At 37.7% G+C, this 15481-nt stretch overlaps 1 protein-coding gene across 5 annotated transcripts in view; it reads left to right on the top strand.

Annotated features, from left to right (window-relative positions):
* LOC139474818 (unconventional myosin-VI-like) overlaps nt 1-15481 on the top strand; it is a 126172-nt gene that overhangs the window by 44403 nt on the left and 66288 nt on the right. For 4 of the 5 annotated variants that reach the window (XM_071257944.1, XM_071257943.1, XM_071257946.1 and 1 more), the window contains exons 8-14: nt 2000-2164; nt 6319-6399; nt 7666-7849; nt 9188-9332; nt 9514-9671; nt 9920-10011; nt 13981-14053. In XM_071257944.1, coding sequence (XP_071114045.1) covers nt 2000-2164; nt 6319-6399; nt 7666-7849; nt 9188-9332; nt 9514-9671; nt 9920-10011; nt 13981-14053 — 898 coding nt within the window. The remainder of the gene's footprint in view (nt 1-1999; nt 2165-6318; nt 6400-7665; nt 7850-9187; nt 9333-9513; nt 9672-9919; nt 10012-13980; nt 14054-15481) is intronic. The other variant, XM_071257947.1, reaches the window with a different exon arrangement.

Here is a 15481-nt window from a genome sequence, read left to right on the forward strand (position 1 = left end):
GAATATCTTCTGAATCCATGATGACTGGAATATCTTCTGTATCGATGATGACTGGAATATCTTCTGTATCCATGATGACTGGAATATCTTCTGTATCCATGATGACTGGAATATCTTCTGTATCCATGATGACTGCAATATCTTCTGTATCCATGATGACTGGAATATCTTCTGTATCCATGATGACTGGATTATCTTCTGTATCCATGATGATCAGTATATCTTCTGTATCCATGATGACTGGAATATCTTCTGTATCCATGATGACTGGAATATCTTCTGTATCCATGATGACCGGTATATCTTCTGTATCCATGCTCACGGATTCAGCATTGACAAGATCTTGCAGTCTTGACCCATTCTGCGACAACTGGTAGCAGTGCCTTTCTTTGTTTTTGTGTATGTGTGGTCACCATTCACAGTATATCTTCTGTATTCATGATAACCAGTGTATGTGGACCACAGTATCTGTCCTATGTTATCTGCATCTATGGATTAGACTATAGTGATCCCTCGCTACAACGCTACCTTTGGAGTCCAAATAATTGATGAGCCTTTTAGATGATCAGCGGTTTAAAAAGGTCGAGTTGTAGGTGGTAGATGACCAACAAAACAGTATACATGCTCTGCCAACCAATTTATGATTCATAGTGTAAAAAAAGAATTAATCAAGTATTAATATGCGCTTTCAAAAAAAACAAAAACATCGTATCCCTTCAGGTGAATAAGCAGGTAGATCTATAACAAACTTGGACAATAAAAGTATGAAATTTGATATAAAACATCACTAGACATGATGATTTACCATTTAAAATGTATTTCCTGCTCTCAAAGGCATTGTTTTATATGCAGAGATGAAGATTACCGTGTGTATTTTCTCGTAAACTAAGCCGGAAATAGCAATCAGCTGTGCACACGTGTCCTCCAATCTACCAGTGATTCAGTTAAAACATACCCAATGATACAACTTCAAAGAATTTTGAATTATAAGAATCACAAGCGTAGCATTTTGGTACAGATTGTATGCAGGATATTTTGTGACTTATGGAGGGACTTCCCACGCTACATGTATTTCGATTGCGAAAACATTATGTTGACATATGATAGTCACTGACTCAAATATGTCTTTGAGTGAGTCATGGTATGGCAATTATGATATATGTATCCATTCTCTTGCAACTAAAGTTTGTTTCAAGGCGTCAGTAGCGGTAATCTGACAGTGGTTGCTGTCAATAACGGTGAGTTGTGCGATCTACCGATCACTTTGCATACGATTTCACCAAAATTATTGTAAACTTTATTATAATTATTGAATGAAATTTTGAATATAATAAAAAAAATATATTGCGAACATTAGTCCAGATAAACAATGAACATTTTTTTTTATTACCAGATGTCAAAATAATAGGATCCAATTGCGTACTTCAGTTCGGATTTGTTGACTGGTATTTCCGGTGTTAGGTGATCACGGTGATCAACTGATAATGTTTTCTGAGATGGGGGAAAACATGGCGTCATTGGAACACTTTAATTTATTGAAAATGTTAGTTAATTTTGGGAGCAATGCTTTACCGCACGCTATAACCGAGTTAGCACTATATTGAAGGGTGCAATAATGAGGGAACACTGTATATGATTCCATCCAGATGCCCATTTTTCTTTCTTCTGTAATATGACAAGGATTAGTAACTCCATTTCTTCCTACTGGAAACTTGTGCTATTTTTGGCAAACTTTCCAATAGCTTGGAATTTATAGCATTTGCAAATGATGTCATATTTCAAAGTACTGAATCACTTTGGCCTATCTGACGTGAATGTGTCCTGAAGCTGTATACATCTATACGTCAACAGACTCGGTTTCGGTAGTTACATCTAATTGTGATTATTCAGATAACGAGGAAATTTTGATTCCTGATTAGTTATGAGTATTGTATTGATATTATCCCTGAAGATAGCCAATATGTTGTGGACTTAGCAGTGATGATGCTTGCTGTTTCAGTCAGCTGTGTGTGGTGGCTACATCTCCCACTACCTGCTAGAAAAATCACGAATCTGCACACAGAGCAAGGAAGAGAGAAACTACCACATCTTCTACCGCTTGTGTGCTGGTGCTCCTGACAAAATGAAAGAAGAGCTACAGTTGGCCCCACCAGATCAGTTCCAGGTAGTGTAGGGTGCCTTGGTGTTTTGTGTTTTATTTAGATCATCAGAAAATGCCAGAGAGCTTGGAGTTGCTTATTTGGAGCTGATAAATTGCTTTTTTCTGGTGTCAGTTAAACAGTTATTGAATTAAGAAAGAGCATCATTACATGTTTTTTGTTGACATACTCAATTGTCACCAGGGCTATTTGCTTGAGACATTATGGTTCACATGACTGCCCAGTATAGCTTGTTAGTTGTTAAAATACCTGATTGATTTGTTACTGTATGTGTACTCAGTGATCCAATCAGATAAGTGGTGATAGTTCCTTTGAAATAGATTGTCTCCAGAGTAACCTCTGTATTGGTCAAGGTCACAGTATGATTGGTGCAAACCTGTGTAGTTTTTGTTTAATTTATGATAAAAAAAAGTGTTAGAGAGTTAAGATAAACTATTAATAACTAAATCAATACCTGTTATGTATCAATTCATTGTATTAAATGTCAAGGTCATTCACACTTTGAGTGATTTTTCAACTTTACATTTGCAACACCACTGATGCTTTCAATTTAAGATATTTTGTCAGCTTGTGGCTGTGCTTGAAGGTCCCAAGTGAATGGCATGCATCTGTTTGTTCTGAGGTTGTAGTGAATCAGACATTTGTTTTACCCAAAGTGGAAGTGGTATTATCCGACTGGAAGTTAGTTTGAGACATCAGGAGTTTTTGGTTTTACTGCACTATACAGGTGTTTCTGAAACTTGAGTGACATGCTATGTAAGTAACTGAACTGTAATGCTTTGAATCTGAAATCTTCTTTCTGTAGATCCTGACAAAATTATTTAACTTGTCGTTCAAAAACAAAACCTTCCCATCAGTTTGGAAACAAGCATAAGTAACACCAATTCACAAAAAGGCGATGTACATGAATGCTCAAACTATAGACCTGTAGCTCTCACATGTTGCTAGCCAAAATATTTGAAAAGTGTATATTCAAATATGTGTTTAACTTTTTCAGAGAAAATGAATTGTTGACAACTTTACAGTTGGGATTCGTGCCTGGCGATTCCACATCTTATCAACTCACTTACCTATATAATTTTATTGCTAGGGTTTTAGACGAAGGTAAAGAAATCAGAGCTATTTTTTGTGATGTCAGCAAAGCCTTTGATAGAGTATGGCACAAAAGAATTATTCATAAACTCAATGCTTATGGTATCCAAGGTGATCTTTCGAAATGGTTTGAAAGCTACTTAGAAAATAGAGTCCAGACGATATATCTATATATGTCATCATTGATGATCAAATCTCCGCAGCAAATTGTATCAACAATGATTTGGCAAAAATCTCAAACTGGGCCCAAAAATTGCAAGTAGGTTTCAATCCCGATAAGACCAAAACTATAACATTCAGACGCAAAGTCAATTCTGGTTTTAGACCAAATTTATACATGGAGAGTACTGTTATTGAAGAAGTACGAAGTCATAAACATTTAGGAATTACACTTCAATCTGATTGTTCATGGAAAATACATATTAACGAAATTATTAGAAAAATCAGTCCAATGATCAACTGCCTAAGGAGCTTTAAATACAGACTAACAAGAGATACGCTTGAAACTATGTACACATCTTTTATCCTACCAAACTTCTACTACTGCTGTCATATTTGGGACAACTGTACAAACGAACAATCGTTGTTACTCGAGAATTTACATTTGGACACATTGAGAACTATTTGTGGGGAGGTTAGGGGTACCAGTCATGTTAAAATTTATAACGAAACAAACTTTCAGTCCTTAAAAGAACGACGACACCGCTTCAGATTGATTACATTTTACAAAATGGAAAACAGTATTTCACCTGTATATTTAAACGATCTCATTCTAAATCCAGTCTCTGATAATAGCAATTATAACCTTAGAAATAGATCTAACATACAAACAATCAAATGTAGGACCCAGACCGATGCTAAATCATTTCTTCCGGATACGATTAACCTGTGGAACACTCTACCCAATGAAGTTACTAATTCTTGCTCATTAAAAGAATTCAGATCCTTAATTAATCATTCTGATACAATTATTAATAATTTTGACTTCAAATACGGTCATAGATCATGCCAAATTGTCCACTGTCGCCTTAGGCTCGGCTGCAGTGACCTAAATGCTGATAAGTTTAGACGACATGTATCAGACATATCAGACTGCACTTGTGGGTATCACTTTGAAGACGCAATTAACTTTTTCTATACCTGTCAAAAATACGATAATATCAGAAACACTATGTACTTCTACACACATGGGTATGATTTAAAAACAATATTACATGGCAGTAGTTTAGTTTGCAGTTCTACAAACATGACTATTCTTAAATCAGTTCACGATTTCATTGTCAAAAGCAAAAGATTCGAGTAGCTTAATTTTATGCATGTAGTAATGGAAAACTGCTATATCTTATTTCACAGACACCACTTGTATTGCCTTCATATATTTCATTTGTGCATTTAGTATGTTCATGTTGAGCACTTTCTTACATATAATCTGATATATAACCAGCTGTTGTAAAGTGATTACCTGGAGAGGTATTTACATAAGCAAGTTTTGCTTGTTTACCGATCCAGATTTCTTTTGAAATAAAAATATGTTTAAACCATCAGAAACCACCTGATTTACTGATGTCCAGATGTTTCGTGAGAAGTATTTCTGGAGGGTTATTCTATTCTTATTCTTACAAGTTGTGTGACATTTGGGAAGAGGTCATGATGTGACTGCTTATTTTTTTTTACACATTATACAAACTCATTTCATATTTAATCTGCTGTATACATTGTTTTAAAAATATTATTAGATTTCAACAATAAATTGAATACTTGAAAAAGGATCTTATTATATAAAAAACTAAAAAACACAGATATTGAAGTATAGAATCATTAGACCACAATAAATTGTAAGGATTATTACTTCTCCTTTTTCACTGTTTATAATACCTATTGTTGATTGTCCTATCATGAACAAATTTTCATATGTAGGCACCTAATCATGCTAATTGCCAATCTTGCTTAGAAATCTGTGGAGTCAAAATAAATTCATTGCTAAGGCAGCCACCATAATAGAGGTGACATATTGGTAACTGCCATATAAAACAACATTCACACAGAGTCAACACACAGCAACAGTAGGCCGAAAGTATCACATCGGTATTGACTGTAAATATATTGAAATTTCTTATCATAAATGATAAATACAAATATCCACATTTTCAACTCTGTACCCTTTCTAAGGAACAAATTATTACACACTTCAAATGTTGCCCTATGCTACTTTGTTTTCTAAATGTGTACAAGCATGGATAAGTTCCTTCCTTCTTAATGATTAATTCTTTTATTGGTGAACTGTTTAACTTCTGCAGGATAACTTTGTTCTGTTTGTTGGTTATCATAATTATTCTTTGATGTTTTGTGTAGATCAAATGTGTTGTGATATCAAATAAGTCATTTCATTTGAGATGAACACTGTCGCGAAAGATGCAGTTACTGCCTTGATCCCTGTGCATGCTGTTTCCATGGTTTTGTACACTAGCTGTTTGCTTGCTGTAATTCACAGTTACAATGTAAAAGTCATGCATGAATTGTACTTGTAATAGTATCCCTACTGATGTATTCAATCACTTGAACCACTACAGGAACTGGAATGATGCACACATTTATCCTGCTATGTAACATCAAAGATTGGGGTTTATGTTTGGTTTGAAATTTACCCCTTAACAGTAATTTGATGATATTATGCAGACAGTATGTTTTGTGCCCATAATGAACACAATAAAGCAAGGCAGAAACCAGTCAAGCTGGTGTTGACAATGAAACTAGTGCATGAGTTCTTGGCTGTCTGATAATGACTCCTAGGCACCTGAAGAATACCGGCACTGTAGTATTTGGCCTGTATCCAGTATACATTTTGTAAAACTCCAATCCAAATTTTGTCAATGTGAGGTTTTTGTAGTGTTTCTCTGCAACAGAGTCAGTACAAGTACACATGTTGAGATAACTAACACTTACTTCAGCAAGTTGAAGTGGGCAGGTATAAATGTGTGTGCTCCATGTGTCGTGTCCAGGTAGTTGAAACAGCACACATAGTTCAGCATGCAGATATTGCTTCAGTGTTGTTCTCTCCACCGTGTAGTATTTGAAGAATGGCTGCTCGCAGTACTTTGCTACCCGGCAATCTGACAAGGCCATGAATGCAAATCGGAAAAGTCAACAGGTAAGAGGTCCAGGCGTTTGATTACCTGGAGATATGTGACAATGTAAAAAATATTACATTCACATCCTGGAAGTCATTTGACCAATTCCGTGGCTGCCACTGTATGTTTCCTACCACATTCTGTCCCAAGTGAACTTTGTGTCCCCTGCCTAGTTATCAGTGTTATGTCCCCAGCATGTGTGTCTCAGTTGTTACCATGTTGTCTGTTGGATGTATTGTGAGCAAAAATATGACAGTTAAGTGGAAATGTGCTTACTTTGGTAATTCAGTAATCAGCTTTGCTTTGGTTGAGGAATATGTTTTTTTTATTCTGGTATATGACATTAAAAGCCAACAGCTTTGATATAGCTTTTAGGATGACATTGTGATATGTCAAATGATTTGATTGTGTAACTTTCATATATGCCCATCCTTTGGTTTTACAGTTATTTACAATTTGAAATGTCAACTAATTTCCTTATGCATCATTATGTTTTTGTCATTTGTTCAGAGAATCACACTTTCACTGATGGATTGTCCTTTTGTTCAATTCCCTTCGACTGTATCTATCTAGATGTCACAATACTGTCTGAAGTTGACCTACCAATGCAAAACTTGAACAACTGTTCATAAATAACCTACACTGACTGAATTTGTCTTGTTTACAAAGGTCACACTTCTCCCTACTTTGTAACAAAAACTTTGGTATCTATGTGCACTTTCAGTTTTCATCTTGATATTTATAGCTGTAAAGGGTTTTGGTGTGCAGAGTTGCATTCCTTTGTCATGCCAGAAACTGTTGGATATTTTATTTCCAATCTTCTTGGTTCTAAACTGATAATAGTTCCTGATTTGTCAGCACAGTACTGTGTTCGTAGGCTTTACCAACTGGTAAATGTCTAAACTGCATCACTTGGGGCATTCCTCACACATTACACTGCCTTGTCATAAAATAACTGACATAATGTTCAGAGCAATGTAAAATCAAACTAACTCAGGATAAGCATCATCAACATTAGGATGTAAAACCTGGCAATCTGTAGTTTTGTGACAGCTTTCATTCTTATCTAGGAAATATATCAATCATACATAAATGAGGAAACTATTCCCAGACAGTAAATGGTACATATCTGGTAGACTGTTCTGTTTGGCTTTTGAAATATTGTGCGGTTTTAATATTCAGAGTTCGATCCAATTTGAACATTCCAAATTGCTCAACCCACAAATGAACTTTCATTGGAGGTTGAGTATATGTTTGATGACTCTCATTATGATTGTTGTATGTAGTACCTGAAACTTGGCAGTCTCAATGACCCTATCCTGGATGATGTCCGTGACTTCACTGTGTGCTCGGAGGCCATGACAAAGATGGGAATCACAGATGCTGACAAGAATAACATCTTCCGTCTAGTGGCTGCGGTGCTCCACCTAGGCAATATCACCTTTGAAGAAAACCAGGACGATACCAAAGGTATGAGCATTCATCTCTCACCAACACACATGCTTTATGAGTTTTGGTACCTGCCGTATATGTCCGCAGATAAGCCGAATTTTGAGGACCAGAAAAAAGATAAGGTAGAAAGGGGTCGGCTTATCCACGGGATACACTTTCATGATAGTATTTTTCAGATCGTGATCTGTCAGAAACATCGCCTGAATGACGGTCTGATAGATCACAACTTCCCGAAAGTTTGGAAGTTGCCACGACTAGAGCCATTATTGTTATAAATCATCAATAAAGTTATTATTATACACCAATGTTGTCATTATTAAAAAACAGTTATGCATGTTACTACTTCCGATAATAAGTTTTCAATTGAATGTTCAAAGTTTATCGTTCTTCATAAACTCCACAATCTTTACATGTAACAATATATGAAATTCACAGCTATAATATATAATCCACAGATGAAATCGCCAAAAGCTATTACGTATGTTTTGCAAAGTTCATAAATTGATAGTGAACAAGTATCTACCTTTATTGAAAGAGGCAAATAAACAACTGTAACGGCGAGCTATTCCCTTCGCCATATGCAAAAACCTGTGATCAGCTGTTTCCTGTGACGTCACAAACGGTGACCACTGTGATTGCTTCCTGTTGTTTAAAAAGCAACACGGTACACAAAGAAATGAGCAGTGATAATAACGGGCCGATTGGTATTGTTATGTTGTTTACACATACACTTTCAGGTTGTGGGTGCCTAGCGATCGTGTTGGGAGTAGGGTCTTAATTCCTTTGTTTTCGAGAGATTAGTTTAATAAACTGGAGAAGCCTGTGAGTAAGTGATGGTCATTCAATGTGTTCATAGTTTATTTAATTCAATTGGATTAACATACAATAGTGGTAAAGAAGTTAGTATATTTTTACTGACTGACATTCTCATCATGAGTTGGAAACGAAAACGCCATGCTTACGATGCTGCATTCAAACTGCGAGTCTTCGCTCTAGCTGATATATTTTCTCACGGGTTCATAATTCTATATACACCGATTCACAAAATGGCGCTTCACTGTTGATGGCAACATATAATGATCATTATGAGATTAAAAAAAGACAAGAGAAACAGCTTCCAACATTATGAAAGTGGATATATTATTGAAAATCTGCGAGTACTGGCACATGTCTTGCAGTCCGACTTCGCAGTGTTTTTTGCCTTTCACTTCCTGGTTCGGCTTATCTGCAGGTCATATAATTTTCTTTTGTATTTCAATGGTCAAGTTAATACCTCGGCTTATCTGCGGTCATATACAGCAATGGGACTAAGTGTTTGAGTGATGAAAGTTTGTGTCATGAAATAATTGTTCACAGGTGGATGCAAGGTTGCACAGCTGGCAGAAAAAGCTCTGTTGATTGCTGCCCACCTACTTGAGGTAGACAAGGAAGAGCTGAAAGATGCATTGACCAGTCGGGTCATGCAGGCCACCCGTGGGGGCACCAAGGGTACTGCCATCAAGTAAGTTGTATTTAGTGTATGCCTCGATATGCCCATTGAATTACATAATAATTCTGTGACCAACTTTGAGAGCTTGACATGCCAAATTATATGAAATAAAGTGAAAATCCATATCTCACACCTTTGTTTCCGGTTTGCTACTGCTAACATTGTGTGCATGATTTATTTTGTGTTATTTCAGGGTTCCACTGAAGATGTTTGAGGCTGCCAGTGCACGAGATGCCTTGGCAAAGGTGGTCTATTCCAAGATGTTTGACTACATTGTGAATGAAGTGAACAAGTCCATCCCCTTTACTTCCTCAGCGAACTACATAGGTGTCTTGGATATAGCTGGCTTTGGTAGGATGATATTTCGTTTATCTGTTGTTTAACATGTGCTGTCGTGGCCTCCTCTCGTCAGAGGCAACGTGTGTCACTTGGTTGATTGTGTGTCATTGTACCCTGGTGGAGTGGACATTGCTCAAGATATCAGTGAATGGTCTTTATAGCTCTTACTTGATTATTTATTTAAGCAATTAAAACATTTTTACACAGCATCTTTTAACCAGTCAAAACTAGAAATTGGGATTTGACACTGATTTTTGCAGAGTACTTCCAAGTGAACAGTTTTGAGCAGTTCTGCATCAACTATTGTAATGAGAAGCTGCAGCAGTTCTTCAATGAGAGGATCCTGAAGGAGGTATATACACACATCATATACTGTATTGTGCAAGCAATTTGACTAACATATTATTCGCCAGCAGTCATGAAGTCCGGAAAATGATTACTTGTGTTGATATTTCTGAATGGTACTGTTTGAACATTGATGATAATGAAACACTTACCTCACATATACGAGGAAAACTGTACTCTGATGACCAAGCTTGTGCTTGTGTCTGCGTCGTCTGCTAAAGAGAGTCGCAGAAAAACAGCACCATCTGAGAGAAGCTGTCAATTTAGAGTAGCGTCTCTTGAAAATAATTTCCAAAATGCTACCTGACGCTGTAACAGCGTATAAAATCCGACTGCGACACTGCCAACCATTGCCAACATTGGGCCAACCTCTGGGTTCTGTCTTCTCAAATATAAGTGAGTACTTGCAGAGTGTAAGGTATTTGTTTGATGGAGTGGGATGTGAAGATCCCTACAAAGTAGTCCGGGATCAGCACTAAAATATACATGATGTACTAGATATATTAAAAATACAAATAATACATTTATATTTACAGTTCATTCTTTTGGGCATACATACTTTAACAAATCCCTCTAGATAAAACATATAACACTATATGTATGTATATATATTGTTGTTTCATGCTCTGTATAAGATGTGGAAGTAAGACTTGTTGTTTCCGGTCCTGTATAGGGGTGGTCGGGTAGCTTAGTGGTTAAAGCGTTCGCCCGTCACGCCGAAGACCCAGGTTCGATTCCCGACATGAGTACAATGTGTGAAGCCCATTTCTGGTGTCCCCCGCCGTGATATTGCTGGAATATTGCTAAAAGCGGCATAAAACCATACTCACTCACTCAATCCTGTCCTGTATAAGATGTTGTGGTAGACTTGTTTCTTGCCCTGAATGAGATGTTGAAGTAAGACTTGTTGTTTCCCGTCCTGTATAAGATGTTGAAGTAAGACTTGTTGTTTCCTGCCCTGAATGAGATGTGGAAGTAAGACTTGTTGATTCCTGTACTGTATAAGATGTTGAAGTAAGACTTGTTGTTTCCTGTCCTGTATGAGATGTTGAAGTAAGACTTGCTGTTTCCTACCCTGGATAAGATGTTGAAGTAAGACTTGTTGTTTCCTGTCCTGTATAAGATGTTGAAGTAAGACTTGTTGTTTCCTGCCCTGAATGAGATGTTGAAGTAAGACTTGTTGTTTCCCGTCCTGTATGAGATGTTGAAGTAAGACTTGCTGTTTCCTACCCTGGATAAGATGTTGAAATAATACTTGCTGTTTCCTCCCCTAAATGAGATGTTGAAGTAAGACTTGTTGTTTCCTGTCCTGTATAAGATGTTGAAGTAATACTTGTTGTTTCCTGTCCTGTATGAGATGTTGAAGTAAGACTTGCTGTTTCCTACCCTGGATAAGATGTTGAAGTAAGACTTGTTGTTTCCTGCCCTGAATGAGATGTTGAAGTAATACTTGTTGTTTCCTGTCCTATATAAGATGTTGAAGTAAGACTTGTTGTTTCCTGTCCTGTATGAGATGTTGAAGTAAGACTTGTTGTTTCCTGTCCTGTATAAGATGTTGATGTAAGACTTGCTGTTTCCTGCCCTGTATAAGATGTTGAAGTAAGACTTGTTGTTTTCTTTCCTGTATAAGATGTTGAAGTAAGACTTGCTGTTTCCTTCCCTGGCTAAGATGTTGAAGTAAGACTTGTTGTTTCCTGTCCTGTATAAGATGTTGAAGTAAGACTTGCTGTTTCCTGCCCTGTATAAGATGTTGAAGTAAAACTTGTTGTTTCTTGCCCTGTATAAGATGTTGAAGTAAGACTTGCAGTTTCCTGCCCTGTATAAGATGTTGAATTACGACTTGTTGTTTCCTGTCCTGTATAAGATGTTGAAGTAAGGCTTGTTGCTTTCTGTCCTGTGTAAAGGCTTGAAGTAAGGCTTGTTGCTTTCTGTCATGTGTAAAGGCATGAAGTAAGGCTTGTTGCTTTCTGTCCTGTGTAAAGGCTTGAAGTAAGGCTTGTTGCTTTCTGTCCTGTGTAAAGGCTTGAAGTAAGGCTTGTTGCTTTCTGTCCTGTGTAAAGGCTTGAAGTAAGGCTTGTTGCTTTCTGTCCTGTGTAAAGGCTTAAAGTAAGGCTTGTTGCTTTCTGTCATGTGTAAAGGCTTGAAGTAAGGCATGTTGCTTTCTGTCAAGTGTAAAGGCTTTAAGAAAAACTTGTTGTTTTCTGTCCCATGTAAAGGCTTGAAGAAAAGCTTGTTGTTTTCTGTCCCATGTAAAGGCTTGAAGTAAGGCTTGTTGCTTTCTGTCCTGTATAAGATGTTGAAGTAAGACTTGCTGTTTCCTGCTCTGTATAAGATGTTGAAGTAAGACTTGTTGTTTCCTGCTCTGTATAAGATGTTGAAGTAAGACTTGCTGTTTCCTGCCCTGTATAAGATGTTGAAGTAAGACTTGCTGTTTCCTGTCCTGTATAAGATGTTGAAGTAAGACTTGTTGTTTTCTTTCCTGTATAAGATGTTGAAGTAAGGCTTGTTGCTTTCAGTCCTGTGTAAAGGCTTGAAGTAAGGCTTGTTGCTTTCAGTCCTGTATAAAGGCTTGAAGTAAGGCTTGTTGCTTTCTGTCCTGTATAAAGGCTTGAAGTAAAGCTTGTTGATTTCTGCCCTGTGTAAAGGCTTGAAGTAAGGCTTGTTGCTTTCTGTCCTGTGTAAAGGCTTAGGCTTGTTGCTCTCTGTCCTGTATAAAGGCTTGAAGTAAAGCTTGTTGCTTTCTGCCCTGTGTAAAGGCTTGAAGTAAGGCTTGTTGCTCTCTGTCCTGTATAAAGGCTTGAAGTAAAGCTTGTTGCTTTCTGTCCTGTGTAAAGGCTTGAAGTAAGGCTTGTTGCTCTCTGTCCTGTATAAAGGCTTGAAGTAAGGCTTGTTGCTCTCTGTCCTGTATAAAGGCTTGAAGTAAGGCTTGTTGCTTTCAGTCCTGTGTGAAAGCTTGAAGTAATCCTATGATTGTGTGCTCAAATCCCAGATCCCTCCTAATCATGATTCATTGTCAGCGCCCATGCTGTGGATTTCACCAAAGTGTAAATCATCTGAGATGTTACTGTAATGCTGTTCAGAGCAGGCCAATATACCTGGCAATTGGTTGCTCAACGGAAGCTATGTTACGATTCCACAAGTTGGGGAAAGACCAGGTTTCCACTGAGAAGCAGGTACCCCTGGAAAGGTTCCCACTGAAACGCGGGTGGGATTTAATGCAAGTAGTTGGTAACAAGTTAATTTGTTACTAGCATGGTTAGCCCCCAAGAGCCACACACACCATGACATTGTTTATTGTTGAGACAGGCCATCACATATATACAGGTATTGTAAAAACATATTCATTTACATATATACAAGATTTGTTGAACCCAATTTTATTACATATGTACTGGTTTATTTACATATACCCCCGGTATACAGGCTGCTCTGCTGGTTACTGAAATACACTCATACTGAAAAAAAACACTCAAAGAAGGAAAGAAAAAAGAAAATTGAAAATGAAATGCACAAATACAGGATGAAATATGGAAAGAGGCACGAAAATGACCGACTAGAGACAATGGAACAAAGGATGGATGACGCTTGTGGCCCCAAAGCATGTAAACTAGTGGTCTGGGCACAGGTGCAGAGAGCTGGCCTGGTTTAGTTACAGGGTGGTTCAGTTTACGGCAGTAATTAACCTCTAGTTTGGATACATGCTATAAAGACATTTGGCACTTAGTACTAAATGAAATTAATTGTCACCACCACTATTGTGTATAGCCTCCTGTAGCAGGGCTTCAGACAACACCATCTTTTTCACTCACTCAAGGAACTTCCTACTTGTTTAGGATCGTTCCCACATGTGTTTTGGAGTTGGGTTTGTGCAGGCATACCAACCATTACTATTACCAGGATATTATTACTATCAAGATATCATGAACTTCATGTGTATTGTATTGTTTGGTTTAATTTTTCTATTTCCTCATTTCAGGAACAAGTTTTGTATGAGAAGGAAGGTCTGAATGTGAAGAAGATCAATTGGACGGACAACCAGGATTGCATTGGTAGATAGCTCTAGATAAATCTAGGATTTAATTGTTGCCCCTGATTTGCTCTACATAGTTGTAATGAAAAAATAATAGACGAGCTGATTGCTACTTCAGCGGGCTCATTTTAAATATATCAAATGTGTTGTTGCAGTCTTCCATTTGTTTAATGTTATGTGTACATTTTGTAGGTCTGTTGCTATTTTATGAGCTTAAATCTTAAAAGGTGTCATGGGTGTCTTGTTATCTAAGAGGCAGTAAGTTGATGAGACCTTCAGCTGGCAGCTTCATTTGATCATGGCCTACTCAGGTTCATACCTTGGTTTGTAGGTGCCATCTCTCATTATTTATGATCTTATCATTTTAGAGTACCCTCCTCTAAGCTGAAATGCTGTGATTACCTGACTAATTTTCAATTTGTAAAACTGAACTTTTCAAAATGTAGGTTTAATAACAATGTTTTTCTAGTTTTTAATGAACTGACTTTAGGACAGATATATTTTTTAACTTTTTTTTCCCTCCACAAAAGTGTGCATGTTCCTTCTTGCTTCGATCGTAAAACAGTGGAGAACAATGTAGATAACATCAATCACCCGAACACACCCTCCAACCACCTCACTTCCAGTATGCTCCTGTACTTCACTTCTTCCTTCATCGCCTGCAGTGAACGGACGTGTTTGCTTCCACTCCACATTTAGGATTGGATTTGTTTGTCATTTCAGTTTGAATTGAATATCTCCCTATGTACATTTATCTATGGGTCCATCGCCCTTCCTTATCAATAAATATCTCAAATAACAGCTACTTACTTTCCTCAAACATTTCTTTCCCCGCCATTGTTATAACTCTCGGCACGTGAAAGCTCCGTTTTGGTTTCCGTGTTTTTATGCCTCCCTAATTTTAACGCAAACGGCTGCATTTTGTTTAAAGTTCATTATATTGTCCAATTTCTGTTTGTAGATTTTGAGATATTACGGATGACATGATCATGTAGGAGATGGTGTCGGGGGTTGACGACGACCTTCTCCATCTTCGAAAGTACATGGACTGCCATGGGAAGAAATCAGCTTATGATCCCAACAACCTTTGCTCTGACTGTCAGGTCCCCTGCTCCTTGAAGCCACGATTCTCTGAATGTACCCACTTATCAACTGACCTTTTCAACGTTTACCTAGCTAAACAACGGAAAATGGTTCACCAACAACTACAGCACTTGACTTCGAATCCCTCTCGTAAGCCTGCGACTGTCACCTCCACTGCCTCGGCTACGGCTACGGGCTTGTCATCAGTTGGATCCGTCCTTGGGGCTACCTCGTCTGGTTCGACGTCTCTTACATGGTCATCCCCCCTCGTATCTGTTTGCTCAGGAACTTGTCCCATGGGTATTACGATGGCACCTGCCATAACCACTTGTGCCTCTTCGGCTGCCACGTCACCTCACCTTCT

The sequence above is a fragment of the Haliotis cracherodii genome, unplaced genomic scaffold, assembly GCF_022045235.1.
Source record: "Haliotis cracherodii isolate W230 unplaced genomic scaffold, xgHalCrac1.p SCAF_3, whole genome shotgun sequence".
NCBI lineage: Eukaryota > Metazoa > Mollusca > Gastropoda > Lepetellida > Haliotidae > Haliotis > Haliotis cracherodii.